The sequence below is a fragment of the Eschscholzia californica genome, unplaced genomic scaffold (genome assembly GCF_041429995.1).
Source record: "Eschscholzia californica isolate CP2 unplaced genomic scaffold, dmEscCali1.0.p SCAF_3, whole genome shotgun sequence".
Classification (NCBI taxonomy): Eukaryota; Viridiplantae; Streptophyta; class Magnoliopsida; order Ranunculales; family Papaveraceae; genus Eschscholzia; species Eschscholzia californica.
The window spans coordinates 61,600,396-61,626,371 of record NW_028238420.1 but is presented as its reverse complement, the minus strand read 5'-3'; the positions used below and the strand labels follow the sequence as shown (position 1 = coordinate 61,626,371).

Below are 25,976 nucleotides of genomic sequence, written 5' to 3'. Positions count from 1 at the left end.
AGATAAAACAAATGATAAACTTTTAGTATACATTCCAATACAAGTTATAACAATAGTTCGGGATAAATCAAAACTAGTCGATCAAATGAATTATTGTTGGTTATCTAGAAATATAACATTAATTTAAACTAGTTTCTTTTTTGTGGTTTGCTCACTTTCTTTGGTATTACTTGGTTTCTGAAATTTTCACAAATATTGAATATTTATTTTGATTTAGTTTAGTGAAGTACATTATCACTTATATATGTAGCTTTCTCAACTTATTTAATCTTCTAGACATTCAAATTGTAACTCAATGTATACAAGTGAACTAAAACTAGTTCATATAATAACATATAATGAATCGACAAATCATACTCGATAAATGAGTTTCTCTTTTTATATTCGATATGTCCAATCTCTATATGGATATTTCTATATCGACAAAATGAAATCTTATCGCTATCAACCATCAATCCAATTATAACAATAAGCTTTTACTAAAACTAGATTAGGTTAGAACCTTAAATCACATCTAAAATACTTCATAAACATAATTATTGTCCTTGGATCTTCTTTTATTAGATTTGATCATCAGGAGAAAAGTGGTCCATTGATTGAAGAAATAGATGATGAGGTGGGCCGTGGGTCTACCATTACTAGCTGCATAGATGATAGAACATGGAAATCTTAATTTTGAAGTAAACCTCATCAAGTCAATCGAGTCATGTGGTGGTCTGTGTGTCCATCAAATAAACAAGATTTCTATGGGAGAAAACTCAGTTGTTGGAATGAATATTGTCCCACAGCCAGCCGCCTCATTGCTTTCAACATAAACAAAATTGGAATGATCAAACAAACTTAAATAGATTTTTAAGAAGGGTTGTAGAATCAATCTAAAGTCTTGCAACTTGACCCGTATCGAGTTAAAATAGATGTTTTTGTGAAGTCCGAACTTGTTGACTAAGAGAAGTGCGCAAGTTTGATAGTATTACTAATCTATCTAGTATTACTTATTGACAATGAAAGGGAGTGAAGATCGATGTTTTATTCTCTTTCCTTTGTCCATGTTTTTATTACGATTCGCTTTATACAGTTGTCATTGTACCTTTCTATTTCAAAGAAGAATAGTCGACGTAATTACACATGTTAGATTATAGTGACTTGAGGGCTATATTTTCTTTCTTTGTTATATAGATTGAATTGGAGAAAAGAAAATTAACTAATATCTTGCATAGTAAAGGGAGATTAGATTCTCCACAATTATATTGTTATATTCCTAGTTGCATTAGAAATGTTCTAGGGTATGTATTTAAAAAAGGGGTTATTTCCCATATGGCCCCCTACTTTGTGACCAGCTTCCCGCCTGGCCTCCCACTTTACGAGAAATACCCATATGGCCCCCTTCCGTTATAACACCGTTACTCTCTCTCTTCCATTTCTTTTCTCTCTCTTCCAACATGTTTTCTCTCTCTGCCACCTCGTCAAAACCAGCCACCTCATCACCTTCTCCGACGAGGTCGTCGGCCGGCCAAATTTCCGGCCGGCGACCTTCAAATATATAAAAAAAAAAAAAAAAACTTTTTTTCTCTCTCTTCTCTCTCTCTCTCTAAAAAAAAAAAAAAAAAAATTAAAATTCTCTCTCCTCTCTCTCTCTAAATTCTTTCTCTTCTTCTTCTTCTCTTTTCTCTCTCGACCTCCGGCGAAGAGAATAGAGAGAGGGGGGAAAGAGAGAGAGAAAGAAGAAGAAGAAGAAGAGAGGGAGGAGAGAGAATTTTTAAATTTTTTTTTTTTTTTTTTAGAGAGAGAGAGAAGAGAGAGAAAAAAAGAAATTTTTTTTTTTTAATATTTGAAGGTCGCCGCCGGAAATTTGGCCGGCCGGCGACCTTGCCGGAGAAGGTGATGAGGTGGCTGGTTTTGACGAGGTGGCAGAGAGAGAAAACATGTTGGAGGAGAGAGAAAAGAAATGGAAGAGAGAGAGTAACGGTGTCATAACGGAAGGGGGCCATATGGGTATTTCTCGTAAAGTGGGGGGCCAGGCGGGAAGCTGGTCACAAAGTAGGGGGCCATATGGGAAATAACCCTTAAAAAAGAGGTGACCAGTTCCTAGCTAGCTAGATTTGCTACCAGTCTAATCAAATTATTTAGGACATGCACCATCCACCAGTCATTGTTGGTCGTTGATTGTTTTCCTCTTTCTCAAATAAGATGATTATATATTATGAAAAAAGATTAAGAAATTAAAAAAAAGAGAAAAATTAGTTAAGATTATTGACATCTTTGAAAAACTTTGATCTCCACCAATATAATGAGCCACTAACTTTAAATATTTGTCACTTTTTAATCTAAATTACAGCATTTTGATGTTAAATGTGAACTTTTGGCCTAGTGATTTTGTAATTAGAGTTATGTATCATTCATATGGAGATAAGTGTTAGGTTAGTGACTTGAAGGCTATATTTTATTGTAAGTAAGGGATTGGACAAATGAGTATGACTTTGGAATTTATTTTAGTCCTAAATGCATGCATGATAAAAGTAGACCCTTGACCAAAGGTTATCTTGTTATTGGGTCGCATTATAAATTTTCTAGCGTACTTGTTTAAAAGTTGTATAATAGTTCCTCACTAGCTGGGGGTAGCATTATCAAGTGCACCGTCGTGGTATATCTATCTGATATCAATCGAATCAAATTATTTAAGAGACCGTCGATACCATTTAGTCTTGGCCTTCAATATTTTTCCTTTCTCACATGATAATGCTTCATTTGTCATTTCAAGTGTTAGGTGAAACAATAGACACTATACAGAATGTCAATGTTCATATTCATGAACAGTTTGTCCTAAATTAGTAGGGTAACCCAATCAATACCTTTGATTTTAAAAGTGAAGAAAAAGAAAAAGTTCAACAAAAAAAAAAGAAAAAAGAAAAAGAAACTAACTAAAATACTTGGATCTTACCCTCATCTCAACTATAATTCATTAATTAGGAACCTAATCTTAATGAGAAAACTTATTAGAAAGGATAACAATTGATTGGGATGGGTTTTGTATGTGGTAGGCTATTGCATTTTCTTCACAAGTGGGTGAAGGGATGGTGGGTATGTGTTGGGTAGGAAGGGGTGTCTGCTATCTTATAACATTAAATGGGTGTAGCCGTGTAGGGCTTCATTTGACTAGGGCTTGTTTCATAGTTTGACCTATTGACAAATATATGAACCACTAAAACAAAAGGTGCAAAAGGCTAAGGAAAAGAAAAGCAAAAACAAAAAAACACTAATAACTTAGGTGAAATTGCTAAGAGGAGTCATTTAATTTCTACTTCATGGTACAAAGTCAAATCTGATATCTGTATTATAAATTTCTAAATCTAAACATGTTACATAACTTTGATTATATCATGAAAGTACAAAATAAAAATACACGACAATGATTGATGAAGCATATTACTGTCATATAATAGATATTTGGGCCTCTAAAATCCATAACAAGACCCTAAAAGACTATTAACAAGACTCTTAAAAGGCATAATAAGATCGATACGTATACTTTATATATATTGTAAATATAGAGATTCTATACGTAAAGATATAATGTAAGCAACTGTTATGATTTGAATCCATGACGTCTTGGATTTCAGAAGGACACGCATGTACCTAAGTAGTCAAGATACAAAGAGTTGGTGAGTTTGTCAGACTGAGTTTGCTACCCTAAGATGATTTATTCTTTTCTTCTTCACAATGTGTTTTTTTACTTTAAAATCATTTGGTCTGAAATCAACATTGCCTACAAAGTAAATTGTCGGTGATGCTTTTGCAAGGTCACAACCAATCTTAGCAATTTCGTGATACTAATTCAATTGAATTATGGTTTCCGTCATCTCTTTACGAAAATATATAGTTTGTCTCTCCATTTATTTATGTTTAAAAAGAAACTTCGAAGAGACAGCCCACTTACGCACCAAATTATTATCTCCCATTTTTAAATTTTGATTTGAAATCTCACTATTTCGAAATTTGATTCTCCTCTTAATCATTTGGATTAGAAGTTTTATTCTTTTTCCGAAATTCTCCTCCAATTTTCATGTTCAATGAAAATTCATAGGATAATGCTTTACTTGTAATATCATCTTTCATATTTGACATAATGTTGATTGCAATCCATCTAATGGAGGATCTTTTTTTTTTTAATTGGTCAACGTGCTTCAAACCCTTGATCTCGTGGAGGATCTTACCTCTTTGCTAAATGTAGGCGAAGATAAACCCCCATAGCCAGAAATGGCAACACTAATTCATTCTTTTCAAACGTAACGATTAGAAATATATTTAGATTCGATAGCATCCGTCACAACATTATTTAAAAAGTTAAAAACAAATATGGTTATTTCCCTACTAACTGAAGTCATTGTCTAGTATAACAATTTTGACAATTATATCTGCAGAAGCTATTCGAGCAAACTTGCAGAAAAATACACTGGAAGAGTTAAATCCTACTTCATAGTTGTTACACTAGAATCAGAATTCATGACAGAGTAAAGGGTGAAAAGGAATTAGTGGTGGTCCAATTTCACCATTTAAACAAGAACTTGCTTTTCAGGCAATTGAGTAGACCAATTTAGGAAAAGTCTTAACGCGTTTTTTGTTCTTCTAGATTGTGAAAGTTAGATTGTTTTTGTATGCATCTGTCTGTTTCGATAGAATACAGTGAGATAGACAAAAATCTATTACTATATGTCATTTTCGTTTACGTCGCCTTTATGTGCCACTATTATTTACTTTTAGAAATGCCACTTTTGAGTTTTACTAGCGAAGAACTTTATTTTATAATGTGGTACATAGAATTAAATCATTCTGATAATTTAGTTATTTAGCGAGTGAAAACAATAATTTATAATGTTGTACATATATTTAAATTAGGCCATAAAATAAGGAAAAAAAAATTCGGGGTACACAATTTTTTGTTCCTCCCAAGACCTCCAAGAGAGTTTCATGTGGAAGTGAAACTCGTAAAATCTTCGAAGGGGTTTCCAATGAAAAAAGTTCAAACTAATTTGCAAATGAAAATAAAAACACAAATTATACAATTGAGACAGGAGATATATCTTCAGGATATTATAACACCTTTAATTCTCCCCACGTAGAGATCACCCCCATAAAATAATTTATAATTGAATATCGAAACAAATATCACATTTTCTGTTAAAATGTGGACGAATTGAGAACAAAAAACTTTAAATGGCAAGGAAATTGATTCAAAATTTGTATATCTTCGAATGCAAATACGAATCAAGTCTCCACCATTGATCAATCCCATGAGCCCGTCTAAAAGTCGGTAATGGGCTTTGGTTAATGGTTAAATGTGCAGATGGAAGCAAGTGAAACGGCTCTGCTAATTCCCTCCCAACCGCGTTCCTTACTAGTCCTATCATTGAGTTTTGTGTTGCTAATCTCTCAATAGCTCCTGCACCCAAGTTTTCCATTTTTTCCCTGTGTTCAAAATATCCAACATACTCTGAACATATATGATCACTTGGGTTAACAAATAGAGATGGAATCCAAGAAGATAAAACAACAAATGAATCTTCAACTTGTAACCTCTCGTCACGACATTTTGTGCCTACTGCCAGTCCTGCTGCGAACAAGCTACTAGCGAAACGAATCACACGTTTTACTCTCCTATCTCTGATTCTTTCGATTGGAAGCGAAACAAATGGAGGATTGAAGAGAAAAGCTTCAAGAAAAGTACCCTTTTTAGCCATGTCTTTTCCGGCAAGCATTGCCATGGCAGAACCCAAAGAATGGCCAGCTAGCCAGACACTAGACGGGTCGGCTCCCTTAGATACCTTGTCTGTAACTGCTTGCATTGCAATTTGAAAGCGCGAAGATAGATGAAGTTTATTCTTAATGACATTTATGTCCAAAGTTAGATCTTGTAAGATGGAACCTCCTTTGATGATTGTTCCTCTCAAAGCAATTACATATCTAGGACAACCCTCTGGGAAGTACTTGACCATGAAACTCTGTGGCCTGTATTCATAGATAGCTCCAAAAATGGAGGAATCAACATGGTCGACAAGCTGATTGAGTAGATGAAAGTTGAAGAACTCCCACCATGGTGGAGCAAGAGCTTGGATACTTTCTCGGTTTCCCTGTCGATCGCGTTCTAGAACATAAACACCCTTAACCAAGCTAGCAGCTATTGATCTTCGATGATTTATGTTGTTCCTTCAAAAGATGAGTATCATAAAATGTCATAATTCTTCTCCCAAGAATGTATTTTTTTGATCGAATAACTAATAATATCAGTATCAATTCACTCAATGTAATCTTCGCCGATATTATTTATATGCAATTGAGACGGGATATATATCATCACGATATTATAACGCCTTTAACCCTCACCATGTAGATCATCCTCATAAAATTATTTATATTTGAATGTCGAAAAAAATATCATGTTTTCTGTTTAAATGTGACTCAAACGAGAACAAAAGACTTCAAATCACAGGGAAATTGATTCAAAATTTGTATATATTCGATTGCAAATACGAATCAAGTCTCCACCATTGATGAATCCCATGAGCCCATTTAAAAGTCGGCGATGGGCTCCGGTTAATCGTTAAATGTGCAGACGGAAGCAAGTGAAACGGCTCTGCTGATTCGCTCCCAATCGCATTCATTAGAAGTCCTACCATTGAGTTTTGTGTTGCTAATCTCTCAATAGCTCCTGCACCGAAGTTTTCCATTTTTTCCCTGTGTTCAAAATATCCAATATACTCTGAACATATATGATCACTTGGGTTAACAAATAGAGATGGAATCCAAGAAGATAAAACAACAAACGAATCTTCGACTTGTGACCTCTCTTGACGACACTTTGTGGCTACTGCCAGTCCTGCTGTGATCAAGCTACTAGCGATACGAATCCCATGTTTTACTTTCTTATCTCTGATTCTTTCGATTGGGGGCGAAACAAATGGTGGATTGAAGAGAAAAGCTTCAAGAAAAGTACCCTTTTTAGCCATGTCTTTCCCCGCAAGCATTGCCATGGCAGAACCCAAAGAATGGCCAGCTAACCAGACACTAGACGGGTCGGCTCCCATAGATACCATGTTTCTAACAGCTTGCATTGCGATTTGGAAGCGCGAAGATAGATGAAGTTGATTCTTAATGATATTTATGTCTAAAGTTAGATCTTGCGAGATGGATTCTCCTTTGGTGATTGTTCCTCTGAAAGCAATTACGTATCTAGGACAACCCTCTGGGAAGTACTTGACCATGAAACTCGGTGGCCTGTATTCATAGATAGCTCCGAAAATGGAGGAATCAACATTGTCGACAAGCTGACAGAGTAGATGAAAGTTGAAGAACTCCCACCATGGTGGAGCAAGCGCTTGGGTACTTTGCCGATTTTCCTGTCGATCACGTTCTAGAACATAAACACCCTGAACCAAGCTAGCAGCTATTGATCTTCGATGATTTATGTTGTTCCTTCAAAAGATCAGTATCATAAAATGTCATGATTCTCCCCAAGAACGAGTTTTCAATCGACAACTGATAATATCAGTATCAATTCTCTCATGTTTTAGTAACGCCAAATAGTATTATTCAATGTAATCTTAATGAAGGAAAACAATCGGAATATGGAGGAAGGTTATCTTACCAATCAACAGCAGTAAGGTGTAAAGGTCCCGAATAGTCAAATGTATCTTTCTTAGAAGCCATTACCATTTATGTTCCTTTCTTCTTGCAGTCCAATTTGACCTGCAAATGTAAATGGACAAGTCATGAAGCAACATAAACTCGGCAAACACAAGGGGAAAGAAAAATGGACTTCCGAGGACCAAAATGAACACCCAGTCACAGCCTGCAACTTCAATTCTTTGCGCAATGCACAAAAGAAAAACTAAACTTCAGAGAATGAAAAGGGGTTTGGGAAAGTAGGATGAACCAATGTTTCTTATGATAAGCGATCACTTTATGATATCAATGGCCAAACGAAGAGTGACTCCTTTCTGATCTTTACTACAATTTAATTATTACACAGAAAGGATAACTTTAGAAAGTAAACTATTGTGTTCTATCCAAACAACATATTTGATCATATAATACAAACTGTGAAATGTAGTAGAGGACTAACAATATTCAAATATACTATGATGGATAGTTAGGATAAAGCTCTTGTCACGCCCTTTACCTATGCCATCATCGATATTGTACCCACTTCTAATACACTGGCCAAAGCCCAACAGCAACAAGTACGGGGTTTCGTTTGTGGCGAAGGCTCTAAGAGCTTACCTAAAAGGCCTCGAGACTTACTAAGCTTGAGTGCACACCTGTAGCCCAGGCTCTGGACGCTCCCCAAGCGATGTGGGATTATTACAACTCTGACTACAAAAGAAACTAAAAGTCTGAAATTGATGAAGTTCGTAACTCGATTATGATTCTCATTTGTAGTCCCTAGCTTAATACAATTGAAACAACCAACCTCGCAATACCATTATGGTAACCATCTAGGTTTTTCATGGAAAGGACAAAGCATCGAATAATACCCTAATGTGTTAAGCAGCACACTTGTATTCCTTTATAGGTAACCCAAACTAAGGAGAATTATAGCCAAGTTTCAGAACAGGAATTGGCACAAGACAATATCCAAGACTAACTACTTCTTAGTTACTATACGACGTTGCCAAAGAGGCTTTGTTTGGATGTCATGGAAACATAACACCTCAAGCCTTAGCAGTTACCGATATTATTTCTGCTTTTGACACCCATACCCAAGTCTATGGGTAAGGGGTTTTGTTCCCGGCGAAGGCTCCACGAGCACACAGAAAAGCCCTCGACACTTACTATAATTGAGCACCCACCTATAGCCCAAGCTCCTGACTCTCGCCCAACTACCCAACCGATGTGCGACTACAACACTAATATTGTCCCTCTTTAAGATACTAAATCAAAAACTAATATTGTCCCTCTTTAAGATACTAAAACTTCATTCTTATCAATTTTCATATGTTTAGAACATAAATCAAAAGATGAATTCAGGAAGAGAGAAAGAGAGCAATACCAGAAATGGGATCAGCTCAAATGGTTTTTGGCAGCTGAATCCAGTAAAAACAATTGGACTTTAATTTTATGATATTGAGATACAACTTGACAGAAAAAAAAAAAAAAAAAAAAGACCCTTTTTCAGTTGACAAAAGAGTACATATATATATATAAATAAGTACACTAGCAAGTAAGGAGGAAATATTCAAAACAAAAAAAAAAGGTTTAGAAATGTCAAAATGTACCTTTTCATTTGACAAGGTTCAAATGAGATCTGGAGAATTACAAAAGAAACATGGAAGAAATGTCAAAATGTACCCTTTTTAAGAAATCTAGGGTTTTGGGGGATTGAGAGAGAGAGAGAGAGTTTTGCTATGAAATTAGGGATTAGAGACGGAGAGGATTAATGGAACAAACCTCTCCGTCTCTCATTTCATTTGCTCTGTGTTTTTTTTCTAAAGAGAGAGTGTGGGGACAGACAGACAGAGAGAGAGAGAGAAGTTTTCTGTTGGAAATTGAATTTAACCGTTAAACGTCCTTGTCTCTCTTTTTTTTTGGGTAAATCATTCATTCCTTTTTATGGAAAGTAAAAGTTAATCTTATTTAATAAAAAAAATTAAGAATTACTTTTAGGATCTCATATTCTCATGTAGGATTAAGAAATTAAGATTGGCGATATCATCTGCAGTTGTGGTCTATATTTTCAAGGTTAAATTCCATTATTTTGGCTTTCTGATCAACAATACGTTACATTGTTGCGAAGAAACAAGAAAATTTTCTAAAGAACAAAAGTTTCTAAAATATAAATTTTTGTCCCAAAATTTATTCCCTTTTGTGTTTCCGAAAATCAGATTTTTGACAAGTTTTGAAACCCTCTATGAAATATAAACTCGAGAGTTTGTATTTGTTTTCAAATGGTAATGGACATTCCAAAACTTTTTTGAATTATCGGCTGCATTAACATACTAATTCTTCCAAAGGCCTCTACCATTAAAAGACAAGTGTGATTCCTTTCTAAGGGCCCATAAAATAATGGTACATTTTATTAGCCACTCACCTGTACATGTCTGATATTGGTGGATCCATTTACTACTTGTACCTACCTCACATTAGACCTCTATAGAACAAATCAAGAAAAGTATCCTCACAACTTTGTGGCTCTACCGGTTAACAGTTGCCAGACTATACTAGTGTTTATTTTCTAGGTTAGAACACTAAGTTTCAATCTACTTAGAGTTAAATTTCACAACTTTTGATTTTGTCGAACTCACCTGAATGTCTAATTTTCATCTTTATTATTGAGTCAAATATTAGTCAGCTTTAACTGTTATTGTCATAAGATATGTCGGTGTTACAAGATACGCATTCGTTCAACATAATATCTTCTAACAACCATTACACTTGACTCTTATCAAGTTGGTGTTGTACGACCACATCATCACAACCTATTCTTTACCACCACCTTCCAAACCTAACATATCAAGTTTGCCTAAACAGGAGGCGATTCTTCCGCGCTCTAATTATTTCATAACCTGCAACACTTGACTGACTTGAGCTTCAAAGACTCTTTACATATGAACAAAAAACATTCGTACATTCAGTAGAGTTTACAAGAATAATTTTTTTTTTTTTTGAGAAACCCAGAAACCTACTTTCTGATCTCCATATATGAATTGTATAAAGTCAAGTTTGGACACCTAGAAAAATAAACACCACATATATAGAGAAAGATATATGAGAGTTCAATTTCTTTGCGGGCCACAAGATCCACCATAACTCTTATGGGCACATTAGAATTGCTATACACTGAGGTGCCCATAGAATTTCAGTAGTTGATTTGAAAGTCTAATAAGCCATGAAGTTTTTTTTTTTTTGATGAGAAATAAGCCATGAAGTTGACAAGAGATTATCACTTCATAATGTTTCAATGTGTATCGGCTGCCATTGTTCTAATGATTCAGAAAAGCAAAACAAAAGAAGTGAAAGCATAAGCGAGTAAGCCTACTCAGATTTTTTTTCTATATATAAATCAATTCTCCAACAAACTGGGGAGAACTGTTATTGCTGTTCAATAAAATGACATGTAAAAGAGTAGAAGAATGGATAACATTGAATGCTTCTATGAGAAAGAAAGAAAGATAAAAAAAACACAAAAAATTATTAGAAGATTAGATATATATAGAGAGATATATATATAACTTATAAGCAAAAGAACATTCATTATTCCTCAAACTTTCCTATCAATTAGTCGAATCGGGAGCGTAGCCGTAAGGGTTCTTGCTCGCCCAGTTCCATTGATCACGACACATTTCATCGATCCCGTATTTTGCTCTGCAAATTAACCCATAAAATGAAATGGATTATCAAGAGTTCTTCCCAAGTACTTGAATTTTTATATGTTCATTTATATGAATCTACGTTGAGTTTGTAGGCTTCTAATTCTTACAACATTTGTTGAGGTCCTACAAATGATTAACTTGGCCTGTCAAACTTCACTTTGTTTAAGTGAGACTGTTCTAACATTCTGTTCTTGTTTTTCTAAGGAAGACATGAAAAGAAAAAGGGGGTTTGAAAAGTTCCATCGGCATGAGCCAGTGAGTCTTCGTGTTTCATTTCGGGTTAGTTTAATTTAAAATATTCTTCCGAATCACAACAAAAGCATATGTTTTCACAAATAAGGACTTACTTCCATTTGAGTTCATGTTCTGCCTTGACTGTTGATCCATAAACAACCTCACAATCACCGGGACGACGATCAGCCATAACCAAAGGAATTTTCTGAAATAAGAAAAGGTAAAGGTCATTTAACAAGAAAACCACTAAAAAGAAGACAAGAACAGAACAGTGCCATTTAAATACACAAGGATTTCTCAACGGGTGTTCTTATACGTTATTACATATAAAATTTAGACTCATGTTGGACTATTTTGATGACATCTCAGTTTCTAAATTGAAAAATCATATCGTCCGAGACGGGTTTACCTTTCCAGAAGCCTTCTCAAATGCGGTAACCATTTCCAAGACGGAAGTTCCCTTTCCGGTTCCCAAGTTATAGACATCACAACCTGTCAATCGACCATCAATGTCAGTTTTGCCACATCGATAGTTTTTGCAAACATGGGATAGGTACAACATTTCTTGTTTTTATGGTCTAACTAATGGGTTTAGTAAACCATTGGCTTTGTATGAGAACAAGAATTTCACAGAAATTGGTAACCTAAATGTACATACAGTTTCAGGTACTACTAGTTTTCAGCTAGGACAACTGTACTTATTTCAGCACATAAACAGTTGTTAATAAATAATTTGCGCAAATTACAAAGTGTTGTTAATTAGAGGCTTCAGCAAACCAGCCTCTGATTCTATAAGCAAAAATGGAGTAAGATATCGTAACAAGATTCACTAGTCAAAGAACTCACCCATATTAGAGTCAGATAGCTTATTCAAGGCAGCAATATGTCCGTCTGCCAAGTCAACCACATGAATGTAATCACGTACCTGAAAGGGAACTAACCAAAGATTAGATCTATTGAAGAGGTGAAAAGAAAATTAAGCAACACCCAAAGCAAATAGGAGAAGTATCCAGAATCAAAGTCTACGGAATCAAGAAACAAACTCTGAGAACAAGATGTTTGATACTTAGATAACTTTCAGCAAGAAAATAACTAAAAGCATACCCCAGTGCCATCACTTGTATTGTAGTCTTTTCCATATACTGTGAGTGCAGGTCGCCTGCCTACAGCAACTTGTTGCACAAAGGGCATGAGATTGTTTGGAATTCCACGAGGATCCTCGCCTATGTTACCACTGGGATGAGCTCCAACTGGATTGAAATATCTAAGCAATATGATCCTCCATTCATTGTCTGAACGATAGATATCACGACATATTTCTTCGATGAAAAGCTGAAGAGTTAAACGCCATTACATAGCATTATCAGCACAAGTAACGAAAGAAAGTTGTTTAGGAACAAACTTATCAAGTAAAAGAAAATTCTTATATATATCTTTTGCATTTTTTGAGCTTCTTTGAAATAATTATCAAATAAAATTATACCTTAGTTCGCCCATATGGGTTTGTAGCAGAAAGTGGAAATTCTTCTGTACATGGTACCTCCTTTGGCCATCCATAAACAGTAGCTGATGATGAAAAGACAAGCTGAAATATTTACAGATTTGAAGATCAGCTCAAAAAGCAATTGATTTCATTTCAGATATTCACCCAAAGAACAATACATAGCATAATAGTTAGTACTAATAAGGATCAACGTCATATAAATTCTCGAACATGAGTTCGGTGAGCTTACACTACAATAAGGGTGTCTTCAGTTCAAAGCAAAAACCTGTCTATTCGAGAAAAGTTCTACAAGTTCGATAATGTAAATGAATATGTAATAACAACACATACCAAAGTTACCAACATTGCTTAATAATCTAAATGTTCAAGAGTAATATTGAACCTGTATTGATAAAAAAAATCTCAAATTGAATCTAATCTTGGGGGCAATACCTTTTTACACCCATGAGCAGCCATGACTTCGAAAAGATTTATTGTACCAATTATATTGTTGTTATAGTAAAGCAATGGTTTCTGCACACTTTCACCAACAGCTTTCAAACCAGCAAAATGAATAACAGCTTCAAAACTGCAAAACAAAAAGAATAGCAAAAAGGAAAATGTCATCATAACACATAACTAGCACGGACGAAACACGAAATTCAGATAAACCAAGAATTTGATTTCGGGACCCAGAAAGATATCTCAAAAAAGAGAATTCTTCTGGGCCCAGTATTGACTTGTTTAAAGGTTTTTGAAGTAATTAAAATTCCACAATATATATTCAACAATTCTCCAATAATGAAAGTGACTTTTAGCATTATCGAAGAAAAAAAACTCCACTATAACCTAATCCAATGTGATCAAATTGCAAAAAGGGTACAAATTATTCAACAAAAACCTAACTTAATGAGTTCTAGTCTTTAAAGAAAACGTAAATTACTCAATCAAGTACCAATTCAATGAATTTAGGTTGAAATTCTCTTTTTCCTTTTCAAACTTTTCACTAAGAACAGTAAAAATATTACCTGGCTGAAGCAAAAAGTTTCTCCAGTGCTGGCTTATCTCGAAGATCAATCTGTATAAAAGAACCAGAAGAATCATCAATTTAGGCAACGAAGAAGATGAATAGATCAACATTCAATATCACAGAAACGAAATTTACGGATCAAACTATCTGATAATCATGAATTAATCTCAGAAATCACTATCAAAATCTCGTGAAACTTCAAATCTGACCTAATAGAAACACTAACAATGACATCAAAATAACTAAAACTTCAATTTCGTTAATAAAAAATGATAATCTTTGTAAAATTGATCAAACAAATTACTGATTTTATTAACTAACCTTATGAAAGGAGAGATTAGTAGCGAAATCACCAGCAAGTTCTTTAACACGATTAAGAGAGATCTCAGAAGAATTATCAAGATTATCAATAACAACAGCTTTAAATCCACCGAGTAAAAGCTGAAGAACTGTATGACTTCCAATATATCCAGCTCCACCAGTAACCAAAATGTTCTTCTCCATTGGAACAAAAACGAAGAGTTGTAGAGAGAGAGAAAGATAGAGAGAATGAAATTGTTGTTAGTGAGATGAGATTTGAAGAAGAAGAAGGGGAAAAAAAGGAGGAAAGAAAAGCGTAGTTAGAAAGAGAAGTAATAATTTTGACAAGTATGAATGAAGGGGGAAAAAGTATAAAGAATTTATATAAAGTATGAGATTTCTGGAACTAAAATTCAGGAGGAGGAGTTTATAATGAGAGAAGAATAGTGGGCTTTGAAATTGTGTGGAGAAAATGAAATCCTAACACTTTTCACCGGTATTTTCTCGAAATCTCCGGGATTTCGTGACCTAGTCTTCTTCATTCTTCTTCTTCTCATGAATTTTGTTGCTTCAACTTCTTTCTTCCTGTTTTAATAACTACTCTCTCTCTCTCTCTCTCTTCCTCCTTTAGATCTGTTTTTATTGGGCTCTCAATAACTCCCCTCACTCGGGCCTGGGCCTGTGCCTGGGCCTGGGCCTGGGCTTGTGTCTGGGTCTGGGTCTGGGTAAGGGCGAATTGCTGACTCCCTTTTAATAGTTTTATTTATTCAGTGGTGTGTGTACTTCCCTCATCTGCATTGTTATGAGTTGATAAGTGTGTAGTTAGTTTCTCTTGTTTTGGAGGTTTGTACTAAGATTTTGAGCTTTATCATTTTCATGATGGGATGTTAGAGTTTAAAATTGATGAAGAACACTTCGACGGTTTTTTTATTATAGTTTTATTGCAAATTCACCACAAGGTTTCAGTTGTGCACACCAGACCCTAGTGTTTCTTATTTGGTACTTCCTTAAAAACCCTAAACAATTCAACAGAAAGAATGTAAGACAGACTCATGAAACTTGCGATATTATGAAGATAAATTGCAATGGTCAGCATTCGAACGTGCAACATCTTATGTATCAGAAGGACACAGAATCTCGAGTTACAACCTCATTCTAAATATGTAACAAAACTTCGAGATAAATTTTGAGAATGAAGCGATGTCTTGAATAGTCGAACCCATGACCTCAAGTGTTATGGACTTATGGTATATTTGGCATTAGTATATGGGGGTGTCTTGGATATGTTCAAATTTTAGTACAAAGTCAATCTTTGATCCTAAATAGAAGAAAATAACATGAACACCTATCAATTCGGTTGTCCCATAAACCTTCTATCCTTCATCTTCCTCAACCTTCTCCCATCCACCAAATACAAAATCTCATTCTCTCTCTCTCTCTCTTTTTCTTAAACACCCATCTCTCCACTTTCCTTCTTTGCAGCTGCTCTGCCCTTCTCTCAGAGCAGCAACAAAAAGAAAGAAAAAAAAATGGCACCAAGAAAACATCAAAACCTTCTCACACCTTTCTTTCTTCTTCTCTTCACATCAACTCTAGTAAATTCATTAGAAAATGGAAACACAATCCAACATAACCAAACAAGCACACCAATCAGATTACGAAAACATCGAAATCAATCTATTATTGCAGATCAAAGAGCATTCATAATAGAACACAACAATGTCCGAAAACAACTAGGTGAACCTCCACTTGTTTGGGACCGAGAATTAGCAAAATACGCTCGTAGATTCGCAGCTACAAGGGTTAATGATTGTAAAATGATTCATTCAGGAACTGATATACAATACGGGGAAAACATATATTGGGGATCAGTTTACGAAAAACATACAGCGGCAGAGGCAGTACAAAAATGGGCGGCTGAGACATTATTTTATGATAAAAAAACAAATAAATGTATAGAAAACAAAGATTGTGGTCACTATAAACAAATTGTTTGGAGACAAAGTACTAGATTTGGTTGTGCACGTCAAAAATGTTTGAGTGGTGGTGTTTATATTATTTGTGATTATGATCCTCCGGGTAATTGGGAAAATGAAAGTCCTTTTGATATACCTTCTTCTCAAACACTACCATCATTTTCGACGTCTCTGGCAGCAGCGAGTACTAGTGTGCCAGCACCACCGTCACCACCTTCTTCAACATTACTTAGGAAATTTGCCACCGATTATATATAATTTACCACACGTACCAAATATCAAAAATCCTCTTACTTAAAAACCACCTAAAACTTCATCACATATATGGGATGAGATAGATAATTTTGTGTATAATCGTTTAAAAGTATTATATATTATGTAAGAGATTCTGTGTATCATGTATGGTTTCCCAATGGAATTGAAGTTTCTCTTTATACACTTTGTTTTAAGTTTTCTGTTCATTTTAAAACATGAAGCACCAGTGGTCTAGTGGTAGAATAGTACCCTGCCACGGTACAGACCCGAGTTCGATTCCCGGCTGGTGCATTTCTTTTTTCTTGTCGATAATTTTGTTGTTTTTCCCTTATAACTATAGCGATTGTGGACTTTTGCTAGGGTGAATAGCGTTCGGTTGTCGACAATTTTGGATCGAGCTGATAATAATTCAAATGGTGATTTCTCTAAATCGACTAAACTGTTCAATTTGTGCAACCAAGACTATACTATTTTGTTGGTTATTCATATATTGGTTCGAAATAAGATGTCGGTGAAAATTATTAAAACTCAGTGACTTTAATATCATAGACATGAAATCTGGTCATGTGTAAGAGAGTGGAATCTGCCGAGTCCTTAACCTCAAATTTGTTAATAAATTTGTTCAAGTACATATACTATTTAATTGGTTAAAAGGTGATCATGTAATCCAGGTGTAACTATTATATAATTCTTAATCTCTAATTATTTAATAAAAATTGGCAGGGTGTTTCTAATTAGAATTCCATTTCCCATTTTAGATTCTTCCGTTTTGGTTCTTCTTCATTTTTATTTTCCTCTAAAAAATTGGCAAGTTTTTGTTCTTGTACAGAGTTGAGTCAATTGTGACTATACTTCTGTCTGATTTCTGCAATATTATAATCCACCTAAATCCATGTTTTATTAATATTTGAAATCTTTTTAACTTGCTATGGGAAAAAGAAACCTTCCAAGAAAATGGCTAGAACATTTAGGGATATTGGGTTTAAGTTTTATAAATAAATTATGCGAGGGCATGCGAGGAAAACAACCCATTTAACACTAACGGATGCTCTTTTGTAGTAGTCCTTAACATTTTGGTCCACCGTGCAACTTGTACCATCAAGAGGACCGCACACTGGGCAAACAAGCAAAGCTTCACTTCGAGCCATTTCACGAGACCTAGTACAGTCAGTCGAAATAACATAACGGATTGGGCCTGGTTTCTCAAAATCAAAGGTGCTCGGAATGCCATCGGCTAAATTGGTTGTTCCTGTAAAATTTGTGAAATGTTAAAAGCACCTATCTCAAGGCAAAATTTTATGGAACATATTTAGAAAAGGAAGGCTTTAACAAAAGTGGAAGGGGCTTTAAAACTTCCCATATATTTTCCCCATTGTCACTCAAATTATTGGGTCATATTCACAACCAGTAGGCCCATACCCTATTAAAGAGTGTGAAAGAGCAATTGATTACAAGTTCAACAACAAAAAAGAATTGATAAAAAAACAACAAAAAAGAATGACTACAATATTTTTTGTACTTTCAACTTTATTACTAGTTTAACTGAACTGACCAAGGTTCGAGTCCTCACAAGTTAATTTTGTCAACAACTCTTAGTTGAAGTGGTAAGAGGTAAGTCTTCCACCTAAGAAGTCAAGGGTTCGAGGCAAGTTAACAATTCAGAAAAAGAAACTTTATTACTAGTTTCTGTACACAACACAATTCGCCTGATCTTTGGATTCTTCAGATATAAACATTCAAATGTAAACTGTAATACCCGAGAAAGAGTCAAACATATAAAGACGATATCAACGGAAGTCACCAACTTCGTTTTAGGAGACAACGACTAAATTCTGAGCGAGGTCAGTGAAAATCGTAGTAGAGCACACTAGACAGCTAGAAAGAAAATTTGAAAAGTTTAACCCTTTTGAACTCTAGTAGTTGCAGGTTTACCAATAGAGAAACAAATGATTGTGAGAATTTGGTTAGGCGAAGATTTTGAATACTGCCCGATAGCATCTAGGGTTCCTCCAACAATGAGATATTTCACACTGGGTAATATCTTAACATGACTACATGCACTCTAGAGTCCAACCCTAATAATAATAATAATCTATGAAGTGTAATATAAGGGAACAAGTACTTGCCCACATCACCTGCCAATTCATTTGGGAACAAGTTTGGGGAAATATGTAACCCTAGAATTACAAATTGAGGTGTAAGAAAGGAGGGTGGAGGAGAGTGGGTGGCTTGTGTTATTGTCTTGAGGTGTCTCCAAAGTTAGATACCAATAATTTAGAGAGGTGAAGATAAGCAGGTAAATCAAACAACTGTAAAGTGACCACATTTTAACCTATACATTACACGTGTCATAATTTACTCACAAAAAACACGTGGTTCACTTTCATAAGGTCTTTTCATCAAAAAGTTGATGCTCCCTCCCAGTTGGATACTTCACCTTTCCACCACCACTTCTCCTTACCTTGTTAAATAGCAAGTCAATACTATAGTAGCCAAAAATGGTGTTTGTGCTTATTCTCTTCTCTCCCTTTCTTTTATTAATCTCATTATCTTTTCTACTATCACAACCGCATTGTGCCAAAAATGTCTTTGTTAATCTTAGTTATTCGAGGTAACCTACATCAATCATGAACTGCGTATTACTTGATTTTATCGTAACGGTTGTACGCTACGGATATGTAAAAAGAGTTATATTGTATTATGTTCATAATCGGATGTTTCCTAAATATTTCAAGCAACAACCTAATGTAGACAACATAATTTTATGGGGAAGTATTTAGTTTTGTTAAAATACTTGAATTAGGAGATAAAGATCAGTTAGCTTCTCTTTTAACATTTGGTACGATAATTTTCTTCTTTTTCCTAAACTGTTAAGATAGTGCATTGGTTGGTGTAATGATATCTTTGAGCCAAATGTGAGTTAGTTTTGACCAAGTCAAAAAATCAACAGATTGGTCTAAGTCACATGCGTCACCGCCCACATATTCAACTAACAACCAATCGATAGAGCTACTAAAGGGGGGAGACGAACCCAAGAGAGCTCCACTGCCTTAGCCCGACTCCAACTAGAGAGATTAGTGGAAGGCTGGCACTAGTTTCTTAGGCACTTTAAATCCTGTGTTGGTCCAGAGATAAGCCAAGAGATTGATTTGAGTCAGCTTTGTTCCTGAGTTCTGCTTCAGTCTTGAAACACTGGAGGGAAGTCTGCAAAAGTTAGTTCAGAAACTTGAGTTTTGCTGCCTCGAGACAAATATGAATGTTGAATTTGAGTTAGCTTTGCACCCCAAGTTTTGGTTTGATCGGAGAGATAAAGGCGAGGGTTCGACTAGAGTAAGTTTGACATCTCAAGCTCAACCTGCTTGAAGAGACAACTATGTCGTCGACTCGTCGCGGAAGGCTAGATAGAGCCACAAATCCACTTCTTTTATTAACGAACGGTTGTGGCAGAAAATTTGTTGGTGTCATAAAATACGCATCAAACATGTATTCTTCTAAACGAACATACACACTCAACTGTTATCAGTTCAGGTGCCTAACCACCGCAACATCTTGTCGTGCAACAAAACTTATACAAACATATTAGTTTTGCCCTAGAAGGGATCTTGGGTCATCTTCTTTTCCCTCTCACTCATTAAATTCTTTAACTGCGACAATATCTTACTAACGAGGAAGTTGGAATATCTCCTCCTATTTTTTCAGGTTCTCATTCTACATGAGTTAGGTCGGAAGAGTAAGAAAACAGGTCACCAGTGAAACTAAGATGATCAATTCTAGAATGATATCCAAATGAAAAATATTTTTCAACTTCATTAGAAACAAACGTTGTAGGTTTTTCCTTTTTTTATTTCTTTTAGCATCTAAAATGTTTTCTTCTTTTCACCATTTTTCTCTTTAATTAAGAGGAATAATCACTTTTAGAATTTATGTTGTTGAGAAATCTCTTATAAAAAGTCAACTAAATAGATGTTGTTGCAAAAAATCAATTACTAACTTTTTTAGAGGGAAGAAAACATTTAGAATCAAGGTTTAAATTTGAACTACGAAAAAAAAAACACAAAACTTGTATATGAAAAGATGACAAAAAAATATTCTCTAAGTCGTCTGATTTGAAATTTGGATATAAGCACCATTTCATTTAAAACTTTATAAAATTCTTGAATCATTAAAAGGCGTTGGAAACAGGGTACCAAAATAAGTTGGATCTTGGATGTGAAATTTAGGAGAATATGAAGAACCAAAATACACAAAAAGAGTAAGAAAAAAAGTCATAAGCTTTTTGTCCACATCAATCAAGGTAGAGACGGCTAAGAAAGAGTACCCTGATCTCTTTCACACTTGCTTTGTTTCTTATAATAACTATGTCTATGTACATGCATGTTTACAAAATAAAAAGAATCCAAAAGTGCTCTTGTGGACCTTTCATGTCTCATGCATCATAAGGTAGTTCCAATATAGCTATTACCATATAAAGACAAACAAAAGCACTTTATAATAGAGAGAGAAATCTACTAGTACTAAGGTAGAGAGAGAGAGAGGGAAAGTAAGCACTAGGAGACAATTAGTCAATTACCCAATTCCTCTGTTTAAAAAATGACATCTTCATTCTAGTTTCAACCCCCATAAACCATAATACACCCATGAATCATTATAGAGAGGGATCACTAAAACAAACAAGTCAAAAAGTTTTAAAAGTTCTGCACTTGGAGTGGATCTCATTAATTAAGTAAAATTAATAGCTTAATTTATCTTTTAGAAATTATGTCACAAGCTTTATACAATAAAAATGATACAAAACTTTAGGTTTAAATGTTTTCTATACATTTTAAAAGAAACATTTGTATATATATATTTTATATATAGATATAATATAGAATATTGTGAACATTACATTAATTATGTCAAATTCTTAATGTTGACATGCTGCATTAATTAGACAAATTAATTTAAAATAAATAGGACAATTGACTTTGTGGAGGGAATTTTAGTTGGGTTGAAAAAAATGGTGTTATCTTTTGGACTCTAGAACTGTAGTAGAAATTATGTCAATATCGAAAATAAAAGAATACCCAATATATTTTCATTAGTAACATTTTTAAGAAACCGCTAGGGGTGATCATCTAATTGGTCCTCGGCGATTCTAAGAAGACGTACTCTCTTTTTCTAGTAGAAGAATATGGATGTGATCGGAAAATACCAAATTAATTGAAGAGGTAAAGGGGTCATGTCCGTGACAAAGACCGATAAATTTGATATTTTGGCCTTGGGTGAATTTTGTTTCGGAAAATTATATATATATACACACACCTGTACATACATATGTGTGTCCCGAGCCCAAAACTTAAAAGGTCGGAACTACTTTCTGTGAACTTGAAGGACTGTTGTTTTCACTTAGTTAGCCCATCAATTTGCAAGAGGCCAACATAATAATTTGAGAAACAAAGATGAGAGTTTTCTTAGCTTTTCCACATACCCCAGGCAAGCTTTTTTAATATAAAATTGTTAATAATAAATAACAGGATTTGCAAAAGATTTTTCTCACATAATGAAATGAATATTTATTAATCTTATATAAACGATTTTGTGTTCGGATAGTTTCTTTTTTCTTCACAAGACGTTACTAAGTCCTACCCTTATTTAGTTTTCATGGTTATCAAAGTAAAGTTTTTCTTAAAAAAATTAGTGTATATGAAACAAATAGAGAGTACTTCATGTAAAGAGTACTTCATGTAATTCACGATTCGAATACTCAGATCGCTTGAAACACCGTTATAAATAAATAAAATGAGTACGAGAACCTGCGAACCACGTAAACAAATAAATTGAAATATGATACTTGAGAAAGCTTAAGAGACAACTTGATGGGCTTGTCCATACCTAAATAAGACATTTTTGGTAAAAGCAAAATAGTGAACAATATAGTTAGATGCTTCTCCACTTTGGGCAAGTTGAAATTCTTTAGTATTTACTTTACAACCCACCCCATTTTATTCCAATTGAGTTTTCTTGGTAACTCAAAAGCTAATTGACCTTCAAAATATTAAAATAATGGTAAAAATCTTTCCTTTTTTTTTATCACTAAGTGGATATTACTATTTGGTAACCCTTTTTCCACACTTTGATAGTCTTTCCTTACTTAGTGAAATTGACTTAAATTTGCCTTTATATTTATTATGTACTTATTCTATGCTTTACTTAAGTTTGTCTTTTGAGTTTAAAGAAATGAAATGTGGATCGTATTGTAACCATTTATTTTTCGTTTGAGTGTGCTCTTTATGGGTCCTCTAACCATTTATTTTTATTAGGTATAAAAATGGATCACCAAAACTATTTTTACCGATTTAAAGTGCCATCTTAATCAATATGGCTAACCACATTCAACCAGACTTTGAATTAGTTAGAAGTGTATGAATATAGAATATGGAATCTACCTTTGTCCCTTTTAAGATAATTAAATAATTTCTTTTCTAAAATTTATCCTAAGTTCAATAACTTGGACACACTTATTTGTTGTCCCTTTGTGTGCTCATCAACTCATTTGAAGAAAAATGTAATTTTAGCATAAATTCAGAAAGTTATATTGAGAGTTAATGATAACAAATCTTGATTTTGTGGTTGAAATGGTAAAAAACATGATGTAAATCTTCATTACAAGCACTAACAGAAAGACCATTTCTAATTCTTCTGCGCACTCTGTTGCCACATGAGGGAGTATTACGGCCTTCAAAATGTACCTAACATATAGAAATACAAATAATTTTTGACGATTGGCATATTCGAATCTTCTCTACATATTGTTTGTATATTATATCTCTCTCAAAGACAAGCATTTCTCTAGTTTTTTAAGATCAATGTATTCAAATATTATTCTTTTACTATATTTTTGGGAACCATTATCCCACTTATCTCATACTATTAGTTTCATTCAAGTACTTACAACTCCTTATAAGTATACTCAAATCTCACCCATGGCATCTAGTACTAATCTTAATTATAAATCTCTCTATTTGTAATTGTTCACATTATTTCATGGACCACTCTAAAGAATAGAAAAACACCCCAACAAGTGAGGAATATCCTCTTACCAATAATGTGATGACATTTCTATGTCCTACCATAACTTTGCCTTAATTTGTGTGCCAAAAACACGGTTGAGCCGTACCCCAAGGCACTACAAGGCCGGACCACTGAAGAAGAAAATGCACCAAGTGCTAGTAGACAAAACTTTGTTGTGATTCCTCCACCACTTAATGTTTCTCAACTAATATTGCCACACTTGGCACACTTTCTTCTCCAATACTTGTTAAACAATTGTGAATTTCTCTTGGGAATTTTTATTTATATTTATTTGAATTATTGGGGTTGGAGACGAAAAAGCATCTGAAGCAGAAAATGACCATGATTTCGAGAATAAAATTTTCATATACATTTTACCTTAAATGAGTGAGAGGACGAAAGGAGAGGACAAAAACAAAGTCTTGCAGTAGATAATTGATAGTATTTGTATGTCAAGATATTGACTTAATTGTCATTATGTAACACCTCTGTCAATTTGGAGATTATCATGGAGTTCAATTGATAGTTGTCAAAATAATTAGTTGTTAAAAGCATAAATTTAGAACAACGTTGCGCTGATGAAAAATGATGTGGTGTTCCCTGTCTTCATAATATTCACATACTACACGACCACTATTGATTGTTAGCTTAACTAGGAAAAATATTATGTATTCAAATTTGGATCCTTAGGTGACAAGATTTCGTCTGACGGTTATATTTAAAACAAGAGATAAATAATGATAAAATCTAAAATTATTTAAATGTGAAAATGTTATAGCTTGATTTATAAGATACTATTCGAGAACACATATTATATTAATTTATTACAAAATAATATTATTAGTTATTCACTTTCAAAACAATCTGAAAATCATTTCAAAAACTCAACAATCAAATCACTAACATAAACAATCCCATTGTAATATATTTTGTTTTTATACTTTGAGAATTTCACTTTCAAAGACAATGTCTACATCTATATACATCTATAACCAGACTGTCAAATAAAATAAAACACGTGTCAGATGTATAAATGTCGACTTCGAACTTTCGATGTAAGGATTTTCCACTATAAAATTTTCTAGAGAAAGAGATATTCCACATGACCGACCACACCAGGACAAAAACTAATTACGTTCTCTGTCGTCTCTTATCGTTCACCCTAAGGTACTCAACTTCCTACTTTTATCCGCACCGTCAAAACTCCTCGAGATGTAAACAGAACTCACATTGACGGTAGATAATCCCAACCTAGAAGTGGGACCTAGTCTATTATCAGCTGTAATTTCAATTTAACCCCTAAAGCTGGATGACCAACTCATCGAAATAACCTCCTAAAAATGACAACATTCAGATTGACCCCTTAATTTTATGTACTTAAAATTCTTACCCTTTTTTCTTCCGAAACCACATCCCTGCATATCCTTTTTTGATTTGTTCACAGGAGGCAATCGTTGATAGTCCAACGACGTGATTAGACAAACAAACTCTTAGAGGTGGAGTCGATCTCATGACCTCTCGTATAAAGTGTAGACTCTTGAACCAGTGAGCCATAAATTGATTCATGTAAGATATCCTTATAAAACGTACTGTAATTATTATTCCTAAACTAACATACATAATTCGATATATAAGGCCCTTGACTATGTCGGGGCCCAAAGCGACCGGTTTGGTTGCTTTGAGCCCGGATAGACCTTGATTTTTTGTTCTTGATAACTAAAAATATATTCTCAAAATATTTATGTTTAATTAAGAATATTTAACTAATACAATATTTTGAACTTTTATTGGTACGGATACCAACAAGTATTTTGGAAAATGCCATAATAATAAGAGTTATTTCTCAAATGACCCATAGTTTACGACCAGCTTCTTGCGTAACCCCTTACTTTATTGAAAACATCCAAATGACTCATTTTTTCTCGTTACCTTCTATCGAAAAAGAAGTACGAATTTCTTATACGTGAAAATAGTGAAAAGAAATGGGGAGGGAAGTCATTTTGAAAAGAAAAGTAAGAACAAATGAAATAGATCGAACTCGCTAAAATTATTACTATTTTTTTTTTTTTTGAGAATAACTCGTTAAAGTTGAGTAACAAAAAATATCAAAATGGGTCCAAATAGAAACCGAGTCATCATAGGAGTCCATTTGAGTGAGTTTGTTGAGGCTCCAAAATGTAATTAACCCCTATTATTACCTCATCAATTTGACATTTATATACAAATAAATAAAGCTGATCCTTTTTTTAACTATAAAACGAAAACTAAACCAGGGAAGTAAA

At 34.2% G+C, this 25,976-nt stretch overlaps 2 protein-coding genes and 1 pseudogene across 5 annotated transcripts; all 3 read right to left on the bottom strand.

The window, feature by feature from the left end:
- Nucleotides 1-5,077: 5,077 nt before the first annotated feature.
- On the bottom strand, nucleotides 5,078-6,314 carry LOC147552873 (GDSL esterase/lipase At4g10955 pseudogene; annotated as a pseudogene). The gene has a single exon (XR_015238151.1). The product of XR_015238151.1 is annotated as a GDSL esterase/lipase At4g10955 pseudogene (transcript).
- Nucleotides 6,315-6,384: 70 nt separating this feature from the next.
- LOC147552872 (GDSL esterase/lipase At4g10955-like) lies at nucleotides 6,385-9,599 on the bottom strand. Of its 3 annotated transcripts, none has more exons than XM_086670744.1 (4): nucleotides 9,270-9,584; nucleotides 9,044-9,128; nucleotides 7,640-7,740; nucleotides 6,385-7,467 (listed from the first exon to the last, which is right to left on the bottom strand). In XM_086670744.1, the coding sequence occupies exons 3-4, from the start codon at nucleotides 7,705-7,707 to the stop codon at nucleotides 6,495-6,497; spliced, it is 1,041 nt and encodes a 346-aa protein (XP_086526870.1). In that variant the 5' UTR covers nucleotides 7,708-7,740; nucleotides 9,044-9,128; nucleotides 9,270-9,584; the 3' UTR covers nucleotides 6,385-6,494. The 3 variants fall into 3 exon arrangements, with proteins under 3 accessions (XP_086526870.1, XP_086526871.1, XP_086526872.1); XM_086670745.1 differs by having other exon boundaries at nucleotides 9,044-9,077; nucleotides 9,270-9,571; XM_086670746.1 differs by lacking the exon at nucleotides 9,044-9,128 and having other exon boundaries at nucleotides 9,270-9,599.
- A 1,405-nt stretch (nucleotides 9,600-11,004) lies between these two features.
- LOC147552871 (UDP-glucose 4-epimerase GEPI48-like) lies at nucleotides 11,005-15,045 on the bottom strand. Its single transcript, XM_086667352.1, has 9 exons — nucleotides 14,432-15,045; nucleotides 14,109-14,158; nucleotides 13,534-13,669; nucleotides 13,081-13,182; nucleotides 12,702-12,929; nucleotides 12,444-12,522; nucleotides 12,007-12,089; nucleotides 11,711-11,802; nucleotides 11,005-11,355 (listed from the first exon to the last, which is right to left on the bottom strand). The coding sequence occupies exons 1-9, from the start codon at nucleotides 14,612-14,614 to the stop codon at nucleotides 11,265-11,267; spliced, it is 1,044 nt and encodes a 347-aa protein (XP_086523478.1). The 5' UTR covers nucleotides 14,615-15,045; the 3' UTR covers nucleotides 11,005-11,264.
- Between the last annotated feature and the right edge of the window lie 10,931 nt (nucleotides 15,046-25,976).

Bases quoted from the DNA above. Each gene is read 5' to 3' on its own strand.
- LOC147552872 (XM_086670746.1), bottom strand. From the start codon at position 7,707: ATGGTAATGGCTTCTAAGAAAGATACATTTGACTATTCGGGACCTTTA. The intron at 7,468-7,639 runs GTAAGATAACCT...GATCTTTTGAAG, and splicing joins CACCTTACTGCTGTTGATTG to GAACAACATAAATCATCGAA.
- LOC147552871 (XM_086667352.1), bottom strand. From the start codon at position 14,614: ATGGAGAAGAACATTTTGGTTACTGGTGGAGCTGGATATATTGGAAGT. The intron at 13,183-13,533 runs GTATTGCCCCCA...TAAATATTTCAG, and splicing joins CTGCTCATGGGTGTAAAAAG to CTTGTCTTTTCATCATCAGC. The intron at 12,090-12,443 runs GTGAGTTCTTTG...GTCGATTGACAG, and splicing joins GCTATCTGACTCTAATATGG to GTTGTGATGTCTATAACTTG.